This window comes from Eulemur rufifrons, chromosome 7 (genome assembly GCF_041146395.1).
Source record: "Eulemur rufifrons isolate Redbay chromosome 7, OSU_ERuf_1, whole genome shotgun sequence".
NCBI lineage: Eukaryota > Metazoa > Chordata > Mammalia > Primates > Lemuridae > Eulemur > Eulemur rufifrons.
Window position 1 is genome coordinate 88,671,617 of NC_090989.1, and position 12,144 is coordinate 88,683,760.

Consider the following 12,144-nt stretch of genomic DNA (forward strand, 5'->3'; position numbering starts at 1 on the left):
AGAATTTAAGTTACCAGTTTGAAATTAAGTACTATGCCAATAGTCCACATTGAAAGAGGCTCTGAGAAGCAACAATATGGAACAGTTGCTGATTTTTCTGTAAATCTCTTACTGGGACACAGATTGTTACATTATAGAGCATTGCAGAGCTGATCTTTCTGATTGTACTACAAGAAATATTTGAATTGAGCAAATTGGCTTGTTTAACACAGACTGTGTCCCTCTTTTTATTAACCACCAGAAAATCTAGAAGAACATGTGTAGTTCATCTCAACCAAACTTTTAAGATCATAAGACATATTATTTGTGCACTAACGTCATTCAGGCTTCATCTTAACTTCCCACTTTTAATCTTGCTTTCCTCATTCAGTAATTTTTTGTTTGTTTGTTTTAATTGTGGTAAAATACACATAACATAAAAATTACCACCTTACCCAATTTTAGGTGTACAGTTCAATAGTGTTAAGTGCATTCACATTGTTGTACAATCAATATCCAAAATCTTTTCATCTTGCAAAACTAAAAGTCTATACCCATTAAACAACTCCTCACTCCCTTCTCCCCCCAGTGCCTGACAATCATCATTCTTTCTGTCTTTATTAATTTGACTAATCCAGGTACCTCATACAAGTGTAATCATACAACATTTGTCTTTTTGTGTCTAGCTAATTTTACTTAGTATAATATCCTATAACTCATCCATGGTGTAGCGTGCATCAGAATTTCCTTGCTTTTTAAGGCTGAATAATATTCCATTTTAGGTATATACCACAATTTGTTTATCCATTCATACCTCAATGGACTCTTGGGTTGCTTCCACTTTTTGACTATTATGAACAATGCTGCTTTGAACATGAGGATAAAAATATTTATTTGAGACCTGGCTTTTAATTCTTTAAGGTATATACCCAGAAGTAGAATTGATGAATCATATGGTAATTCTATTTTTAACTTTTTGAGGAATTGCCTATTTTTTTTTCATAGCAGCTGCATCATTTTACATTCCCATTAACAGTGCACAAGGGTTCCAATTTCTACATATCCTTGTCAAAACTTGTTATTTTCTGATTTTTTGACAGTAACTATTCTAATGGGTATGAGATGGTATCATTGTGGTTTTTATTTGAATTTCCCTAGTGATTAGTGATGTTGAACATCTTTTCATGTACTTATTGGCCACTTGTATGTCACTTTGAAGAAATCTGTTAAAGTTCTTTGACCATTTTTGCTTGAGTTTTTTTATTGTTGTTGAGTCATAGGAGTTCTTTATTTATTGTGGATATATTAACCCCTTATCAGATATATGTTTTGCAAGTATTAATATTTTTTCCCATTCTATGGGTTGCCTTTTCACTCTTTTGATAGTGCCCTTTGATTAGCAAATGTTTTTAATTTTGTTTATTTCAGCATATTATGGAGGTACAAAAGTTTAGGTTACGTATATTGCCCTTGGCTACCCCCCCCCCCGGCCCCAAATCAGAGCTTCAAGCGTGTCCATCCAATAGACGCATCACATTCATTATGTATGTATACACCTGTCCCCTCCCCCCCCCACATCTGCCTGACACCCAATTAATGTTATTCCTAAATGTACTCTTAGGTGATGATCAGTGAAACCAATTTTGATGTAGGCCAATTTTTCTATTTTTATTTGTTCCTTGTGAGTTATTTTAACTTTGATTTAATCTCACAAGTATGTTATAAGCTGCCTAAAACTCTTCCTAGGTAAAAATATAAATGGTTGGTAATGTAACAACTCTCTCTTCAATATTAGGCATCTTGACACCTTCCTATAATATCTTAATTTTTTCCTTATTATGAACTCTTTCTTGTATATTAATGGCATGAATATAACAAATAGTGCTTACACATTGGAACAAAAGTTATCTATGTAGGAAGACAATTTCCCATTCATCTCCTGCATTTCTGCATGTCTTGTGACCAAGGTACTCACTGACCTTTGCATTAGACTCTCTTTTCAAAGATGGTCATATAGCAAATAGCCTCAGACGAAAAGGCAAGTCTGCTTACAGCCTCAGAAGGTGGAGATAATGTTTTCCTCTAAAGCTAAAAACAGGCATGCTTACAGCCCATTATAAAAGACTCACATCTCCTAACTCAGATTTCTCTCCTGTAATAAAACCTATTGCATGTGAGGATGTCAGCTGGCCTTCCATGCATCACCATCTGGGAATTGTGGCACAGGGATCCAGTATAAGAAAAGACATACTCTGGTTACTGTTATTGCCAGTAGTGATAAAATGTCCCTTATCTCGTACCCTGGAGGTTCATGTCTTCTATCAGCATCCATGAAACTATTTCAGGCTAACTTGTTAGCTTGCAAGTAGGGAAAAGTCCCAGATGCTTCAGAATGACAGATAATGTATTATAATTTTTTGAATATACTTGAAAGTCATTTAGCCTAATCCCACACTCAGCAAGGAATTTCTTCTACATGTCCTGATGGATGGCATTCTAAATATCACTTAAATGTTTCCAATAAAAGGAAACTCTTCTCAAAGCCTGTTGCATCATTGGTCATTAAGTCCCTCATTAGACTGAACTGAGCTATTAGTAACTTTATAATACTGGTTTTTGCCTGGCCTCATCTGATATTACATTGAATAATTATTCTTTTTTCCACATGGAAGGCCTTTGGGTATTTGAACATACTTACTGAGTCTCTGACTGATACTATTTTACTCGGTAAACATATTGATTTCATTCCATATTCTTCACATATTATGCTTTCCAGATCACTCACTGTAGACACCCTCCAATATGGCAGTGATCCTCACAGATGCTCAGAACTACAGACAAATTCAAGAGACTATATGGCTAAGGCATAATTCAGTGAAAACATCACTTGTTATTTGGAAACAATGCTTTCTTTTGATGTAACACAAAATGTTGTGAGCAATTTTTGTAGCTCCATTATATTGTCATATCACATTTAGCTTGTAGTTAGTTAAAATATTCAGACTTTTTTATATGATCAAACTCAAGCAATGATTATATTTGTAAAACTGATTTTTATAATGATTCATAACATAAGCTTTTTATTTTTAAACAGTTCATATCATTTTGAATTTTGCTTCTGTCAGTAATATTAGTTCCTGATTAGGTAAAATTTATGCCATCTGAAAATTTTATAGACATTCTTTCAATTTATTAATTTTAGTCACTAATGGAAATAGTGTCCACAAAAAGGGCTAAGGAAAAGCCATTAAATTCCTTCCTTCAATATAACACTGACTATACTTCAATAGTATTAATCAGTTACTCAACTAGTATAATCTACTGAATAATGCTATGATCCACCAAAAATGTCACCATCATATCCATCATGATTTGCTGAAATGAAAATATTCCATGTTCCTGGAATTCTCTAGATCTACCACCTATTTCTTTTAAAAAATGTCAGCACTTTATTAGATGAATAAGAGGGATGTGGTCAGGAGGATGAAACAATCTCTACATTGCTAATGATTAAACAAGGTAAAGGGTACCGGACAGGCATCTTTGCCTAAATAAGAAATTGTTTCCCTGATCCTTAATCTCATATAAAGCTAAAGACATAAATGCCTGTTGTGGTAATAGCAAACATTCTCCTTCACAGACCCCAGGCAAAAACCATAGCTTCTGATACAGAAGTAGAAGCAAAACACATCTGTCTCTGGGGAAGAAGCAGAAACTTCTCTTGCCCTCATTGCTACTGAAGAAGGGTAAAGCATAAACCCTCTGCCCCTGGGGAAGAGATTGGAGCCTCCTTCAGCCCAGAAAAGATACAGAGAAGAATTCTGTTTCCACTAGACAAGGAGCAGAAAATATGCTCTAACATGAGACCAACCACGTGTTCAAAGCAAAGATTGGCTGCTATAGGGAAGAGTCCCAGGAAAAGGAAGAGAAGGAGGAGAGAGAGAAAAAAAAAGGAAGGGCAAGGAAAAGGGAGAGAGAGAAGGAGGAAGAGAGGGATGGGGAGTGGGAGAATAGGACAGAGACAGAGGTAATAAGCAAGAATTTTCCAAAGTTAAAGAGAAAAACAACAAAATTCAAGTCAAAGAAGCTCAGAGAACTCTAAGAGAATAAAAACAAAACAAAATAGCAACAACAAAAAATGGTATGGAGGTTCTAAACAATGCAATAAGGCAAAGAAAAGATATAAAGGCCATAGATTGGAAAGAAAGAAAGAAAGAAAGCCGCCATCTTTATTTGAAGAAGTGTAATCATCTACATAGAAAATCCCCATGTACCTTTGGAAAAGCTTTTGGAACAAAGAATTGAGCTTACTAATATGTAGCAGACTATAAGATCAACATATAAAAACCAATTATGTTTTTATAAGCTGGCAATGAACTAGCAATTAGAAACTGAAATTTAAAAATTATCACCAATTATAATAACAACAAAAAATATCAAATAGTTTGAGATCTAACAAAATTTGTATAAGATTTTCATGGTGAAAACTATAAAACATGGATGATAGAAAATTAAGTAAAGCTTAAATTATGGAGAATTTTAGCATATTTTAATAATCAGATGACTCAATATTGTTAAGATGTCAATACTCCCTACTTTTATCTGTAGACTTATGAAAATCCCAGCAGACAATTTTAGCAGTTGACAAACTATTTTCTAAAACTTAAATGGAAAAATAAAGAATTTTAAAAGCCCAAACAATTTTAGGAAAAAAGAACAAAGTTGGGAGGACATAAACTACCTGATTTAAACATTTATTATAAATCTATAGCACTCAAGACTGTGATATTGGCATAAGGATAAACATACAAATCAAAAGGACAGAATACTCAGTCTAAAAATTGGCCCACACATATATATTCAATTGATTTTTTGATAAAGGTGTCAAGATAATTCAATAGAGAAAGAATAATCTTTTCAATAAGTGGTACTGGAAAAATTATAGATCCATAAGCAAAAATAAAGTGTCTTTATCTTTACCTCACACCATAAACAAATTCAACTCAAATAGTTTATAAACATAAAGGTAAAAATCTAAAACCATCCAACTTTTTAAAGAAAACATAAAAGAAATTCTGTATTACCTTGGGATAGGCAAAGTTTTCTTAAATAGTATATTTTAAAAGCACAAACCATAAAAGAAAAACCATTGATAAATTGGACATCATCAGAAATCTTCTGCTCTTCACAGGAAACTATTGACAAGATTAAAAGACAAGCCACAGACCCAGACAGAAATATTTCCTCTCCATATATTGATATTAATATATAGCTATATAGATAGCTATAACTATAGATAACAGATATCTATATATATGTAGATATATATCTTATAAGGGATTTGCATCCATAATACATAAAAAAAACTCTTACAACATAATTAGAAAACAAACCACCCAATTTTTTTAAATTGGCAAAAGATTTCATAGGAACTTTACAAAAGAACATATACAAATGGCCAATAACCATATGAAAAGATCCTCAACATTATGAGTCACTAGGGAAATGCAAACTAAAGCCACAATGAGATACCACTATACACCTATCCCAGTAGCTAAAAATTATTTTTCCATTCTTGTGATACTTTGCTAAGAAGAATGGCCTCCAGTTCCATGCAGGTTGTTATAAAAGATACTAGATTACCATTTTTTTTATAGCTGAGTACTGCTCCATGGTATACATACAGCACATTTTATTAATCCACTCGTATTAATGGGCATTTGGGTTGTTTCCACATATTTGCAACTGTGAATTGTCCTGCTATAAATATTTGAATGCAAGTGTCTTTTTTATGTATTCTAGGGAGGTGAAAGACCTCTATAGGGAGAACTATGAAACACTGAGGAAAGAAACTGAAGAGGATGTAAACAGATGGAAAAACATTATGCTCATGAATCAATAGAATCAATGTTAGAATATCTATAATACCCAAAGTGATCTACAGGTTCAATGTAATCCTCATTAAATACCATCATAATTTTTTGCAGACCTTGAAAAAGTAGTTCTACATTTTGTATGGAACCAGAAAAGACCCCCAAATAGCTAATGCAATCTAACGTAGTAAGAACAAATCAGGAGGCATTACTTTACCAGACTTGAAGCTATACTACAAAGCTATCATAACCAAAACAGCATGGTACTGGCATAAAAACAGAGACATAGATCTATGAATCAGAACAGATAACACAGATATGAATCCATCCTCATATTGCCATCTGGTCTTTGACAAAGAAAACAAAAACATACACTGGGGAAAAGAATCTCTATTCAACAAATGTTGCTGTGAAAATTGGATAGCCACATGTAGAAGCCTGAAAGAGGATCCGTACATCTCTCAAAAATTAATTCACAATGGATAACAGATTTAACCTAAGGCATGAAACTATAAGAATTCCGTAAAAAATATTGGAAAAACTCTTTTAGACATTGGCGTTGGCAAAGAATTTATGAGGAAGACCCCAAAAGCAATCACAGCAACAACAAAAATAAATAAATGGGACCTGATCAAATTAAAAAGCTTCTAGATAGCCAAGGACAAAATCAATAGAGCAAATAGACAACCTACAGAATGGGAAAAAATATTTGCATGCTATACATCTGTTAAAGGGCTAATAATGAGTATCTACAAAGAGCTCAAGCAAAGCATCAAGAAAAAATTAAACAACCCCATTAAAATGTTGGCAAAAGACATGCACAGAAGCTTCTGAAAAGACGACGGACTAATGGCCAATAAACATATGAAAAATGCTCAACATCACAAATTATTAGGGAAATGCAAACTGAAGCCACAACAAGATATCACCTTACTCCAGTGAGAATGGCTTTTATCAAAAAGTCCTGAAACAACAGATGCTGGTGTGGATGCAGAGAGAAAGGAACACTTATACACTGTTGATGGGACTGCAACTAGTACAATCTCTATGGAAAGTAATATGGAGATTCCTCAAAGAACTAAAAGTAGACCTACCATTTGATCCAGCAATCCCATTACTGTTTACCCAAAGGAAAAACGAACTAATTTACTTTTAAAATATAAAACTGTATATAAATTATACCTCTAAAAATGTTAGAAAAAGAAGTTAATTTTCTGAAAAGCAGAGAATGAATATAAACAATGAGAACAAAGAACGTGAAATTAATGTTGCCTTTAAACAAGCTGAAGTTTGAAATGATAATAATCACCATTAAAATTTAGTTCTAGAAATATTCCCAAGGGATTTGAGTGAAATAAATGTATCTATTTAGCAGTTTTATTTAAATCATTGAAAATCTTATAAGTTCACTGCCAGTGATTTCTGATTAACAATACCTTACAAATGAAGAATATATTATTTCCTCTATTATAAAAAGCATTAAATATTTTCAACTCTCGGTTATTTATAATCTTAATATGTATCAAAAACAGAAATCACACAAGATATTCTCTATTTACATTGTAACAAAATGAAAAATTAGCAATAAAAGTTATAAGAAATAACTACCCTTTGGAAATTGAACAATGCTATGCTAAATGAATCTTCCATCAAAGCGGAATTAAAATCTATAATTAGAGACTATTTGGGGAAAAACTATAATGGGAATAAAATACACTCTATCATTCTTAAGGATATGGCCAAAGCTAAAATCAGAAAAAAAAAAATCAAACCTCCTAATGCTTTAAGAAAGAAAATATAAATTTTCCATATGTTAAGAATAAGAGAAATAATAAAATAAACTCCAGAGAGGACAGAAATTGATTAATAAGTATGAAAATTGAAATGAATGAATTCAAAAACATAGCAATACAATAGCTAAATCAAAGATTCATTCAATTGAAAAGACAAACAAAAAAAAAAACCTCTGGCAACTCAATAGTACTACAATATTTTATAAAAATCACAGTATGATTTAAAAAACTTATTTTCATGATTGTTCAGTTCTTTTCCTGATTTTTACATATATACGAATACATATATATTCTCATGTATGATTTTAAAACTTAAGAATTAACAGGATATTAGTAAAACTTCTATTTTTAAAAAGTAAAAGGTTAAAATATTACTGGGAGACACAAAAGAATATTTGAATACAGAAGAGAAATATCATGTTCTGGGTGAGAAAACAATAGTATAAAAATGTCTATTCTTCTGAAAATTTAATCTAATGCCTTTAGTTTAACACCAACAAAAACCACCAAACGATGTTTTTATAGCTTAAAGAAATAAATATCATAAAGTTCATCAGGAAGAATAAATATGCCATATTAGTAACAAGGAGGGAATTAGGCAGTTCTTTTCTTTCTGGAAATTAAAAGGTATTATAAAATAACAATATGGCTCACGCCTGTAATCCTAGCACTCTGGGAGGCCGAGGCGGGTGGATCGTTTGAGCTCAGGAGTTCAAGACCAGCCTGAGCAAGAGCAAGACCCTGTCTCTACTCAAAATAGAAAGAAATTATATGGACAACTAAAAATATATACAGAAAAAATTAGCCGGGCATGGTGGCGCATGCCTGTAGTCCCAGCTACTCGGGAGGCTGAGGCAGGAGGATCGCTTGAGCCCAGGAGTTTGAGGTTGCTGTGAGCGAGGCTGACGCCACGGCACTCTAGTCTGGGCAACAGAGTGAGACGCTGTCTCAAAAAAACAAAAAAAAAAAAAAAAAACAATAATTAAAACATTTTCTGTCAAAGAATCAGACAGATCAAAAGCATGGGATACGAAGTCCAGCCATAGACCCAAGTGTGCATATTAACTTTTTATACAATAAAGGTCCCATATGAAATCACTGAGAGAAGGATGGATTATTTGACAAGTGAATTGGGAAACCTGGGATAATTACTGAAATAGACATATTCTGACCTCATCACTTTACAAATTCAGGACTTAATAAAATAATCTCACACACACATCAAATTATGGGAATTTTGATACAAAAGATACATTTTGAAGCATCCACAAATAGAAATCATAAAAAGCACAAGATATATCACAGGCAAAAAATTGATTTAAAAACATAAACTTTATCTATTGTAATATTTATTGACTTACATGATTCCCATTCTCTTAGAATGGGGCTAATCAATGGAGTGAGCAATCATTGCCCGTTACTAACTACATTCTTCTGACAAAAACTCAATGACTTCTAACATTCAGCTATTCTCTCTAACACGGTCCTTGTTTTTCACCAAAAGTGCTATCAACAAAGCCAAATCAGTTATTTCCTCTGTGATAAAATCAGACCAATCAGCACAGGGATCTCTCTCTTTCTCTCTGATTACAATTGCAGGTTTTTTCACTGTCACTCCAGTGAGATTGTTCATCTTGGTCATAGGCTGCCTCCTGCAGCTTCGCATATGGCATCATATGACAAATGATTAAGAACTTTTTAAAGGATAAATCATCATTTCCTCTACAAGTTGCACACAACATAAAATATAGTTTTAAAAAGGGTATGTCATTTTAGAAAGCATCAATAAATTAATGAAAGTATAAGAACTAGGCTTTAAAGCTACCACTAGCATTTCTCTGCCAAACATCTAATAGGGGCACATTATAAGCACACAGTGAATACCGCAATAATTATGAGAGTTAAAAATAAAAGACTGCCAAATATAATATTCATCCCAAAATTCTAAACATTCTTTTATAATTATGCCTTTAGAGTAGAGACTGAGTCTGGGTCTTCTCTGAGCCCTTCTTAGGAAGCTGTGACTCATGTGGTTCAGGGCAGAATGGTGTTATGGTTGAAAAAACCTAACCCAGTCTAGCAATGGGGATTTCCAAACTCATGTCCTGTACTTGTATTTCTTCATCACAAGAAAGAGGACGTGTAAATACAAGCAATTTTTTAAAAATTCTATCCTTTTTAAAAAAAAAACACATGGAAATCGTCGCATAGTGTCTACATAACCAACCCTGACTACCCATAAAATCTTCTCCTCAACCTACATCCAAAGCCATTTTGATACCTCCCCCTCTGCCTTCTCCCTCTCTTTTGTTAAACCTTTATCTCATGACTCCTGCCTGCTGCATCTCATCCCTCTCTCCGATCTAATCTACTTTGGTCAAAAGAACTTAGACCTGGTAGAACAAGGTTCTTGGAGAATGGCTGAGCAAAGCCAGAACACTACGTGAAAGACAAAGGCTAGAAACGTTCATTCAGTAAGGATTTTGTCTCATCACATGTGTAGGTGCTCACTAAATATGCATAAGTGAATGAATGATTATAAAGTAATAGAGCAGAATCAGAAAACCCAGTCTCTAGACAGAGCTCTGCTCTTAGCCACTCTGACTTGCCTTTATAAGATTGTTTTTATAGGAATAAATATATAAATATGCTTTGTAAACATATTCTTCTTCTGAAGTAATAAAAAGTATTAGTGGTAGATATTAGTTTTCTCTTGATATCAAGTGAACCCATGTGATAGTTTTAAAATTTCCAACATTTTAATTATAACTCAACAAAAAAATGATCTGTCCTCTCAGGGAATTAATGTATTCATTTTCACAAACCATTAGTCATAGAGTATAGTAAAATCTTATTAACTCAGACCCCTCTAATTCAGAAATCATCCTAGGAGAGGCAATAAGGTATAACACTAAGCTATGTGGCTAGAGATAAGAAACACAGGAATCTTTAGACAGCTGTTCAACTGACTAGATTTCTATGATTTTAGAAAGTTCTCTTAACCTCTGGTTTTTGTTCATTTGTGTTTAAAGTGAGCTACATTATACAATCCTTCCATCGAATCACCATATAACTCAGGCCAGATAGATATTTTTCCACTTTATTCTTTCCATAAGCAATGTTTCTGGGAATGGAATTATTTCAGTCTGCATGTTTTTAATTTGGAGTTTATGAGTAGCCCTGAGGAGTCACATGAGTTCCCTAAATTAGGGCAATTATGATTACGCACATTTTTCTGGACAGAGATTCATAGCTTTCATCTGATTCTCAAAAAGCTCTGTGAACCTCTTTTAAAAAAGGTTAAGAACCACTCATTTCATAGACTGAGTTTTTCAATGGGTGGAGGACAAAAAAACAAAAAAACAACTTACGTCAATAATGAACTAATTCCAAATGATTCTCATCAACTTGTAAAAACAAGCTCACAAAATGTTGCTTAATAATTCTGTATTGATTCTGTAACATTTTATATCCCACATTGATCAATATATAGTAGAAGCGACATTTCAAACTTTTACTAATGGCTGGCTCTCATTCCTGATGTGGCATGGACTGGGTCTGTCTTGCTTGCTTATATCAAACACCTTGAACAGTGCCTAGCCATCGTAGGCTCTCAATGAAGCAAGGAAGAAAAATGTCTGCCAGTTTATCCCTAGGAGAAGAAGGCAGCTGGGAAATGATCATCTTCTCATATGGATTTGGTTTGAGACTCCAGAACCCTATGAGATGATGGAAGAGTCAGCAGGTAAAGACAGATAGGTCATCTTATCTACAACTCAAGCTTTATAATTTCAGTCAAGAGAAAAGAGGCCCAAAGTAAGGAAAGGCTTTACCAAAAGTGGTCAGGCCAAGACTGGACCCCTTATCCAATGATACAGGGCTCTTTCCGTGCTGCTACATTGTCCTGCTGGAAGACACAGAACCTAATTATGGAATTCAAATGCGCATGTCACCCAAATTCCAGTTCCTTTCTTTTAACTAAATCCAGTAATTAACAACCTCCTCCTTTATTAAAAGTAGACATACCATAAATAACCTGTGATTTTTGCCTGATTTATTAACATAAGCATATGCAATAGCACCACATCTTACAGTAATATAAGTGGAACTCAAATTCTATGCCGTTGTCATATCTATGAAAATATACAGTCCTATAAATAAAATTGTATTTATAATACAAACTTAGTTTTTCAATAAGGCTTGTTTATCTGTCTCAACTGACAATTACAGGGGGAAAAGGGCTTCCTTCATTAGTATCCTTTAAAACAGATAATGTAAAAAACTGAATGCCTGTGATTTCATTCCTATACACTTCTGGTAATTGTCTTTTAAAAACCTAATAACACTTGCATTTCTTTTATCTTTTTACAGGAGCATCCTTTTAAACCCAGCCTATTTCCGAAATCATCTTCGTCAAGCAACAGTATTTAGATGTCTGGAGAGATATTCAGAAGCTGCCCGGTAAATTTGTTATAACTTTTGTGAAGATTTATCTCAAG

The 12,144-nt window shown here is 33.5% G+C and overlaps 1 protein-coding gene across 1 annotated transcript in view; it reads left to right on the forward strand.

The window, feature by feature from the left end:
• Positions 1-12,144, forward strand: part of SPATA16 (spermatogenesis associated 16) — a 214,621-nt gene that overhangs the window by 68,636 nt on the left and 133,841 nt on the right. Inside the window, exon 3 of the mRNA XM_069472925.1 lies at positions 12,017-12,106. Coding sequence (XP_069329026.1) covers positions 12,017-12,106 — 90 coding nt within the window. The remainder of the gene's footprint in view (positions 1-12,016; positions 12,107-12,144) is intronic.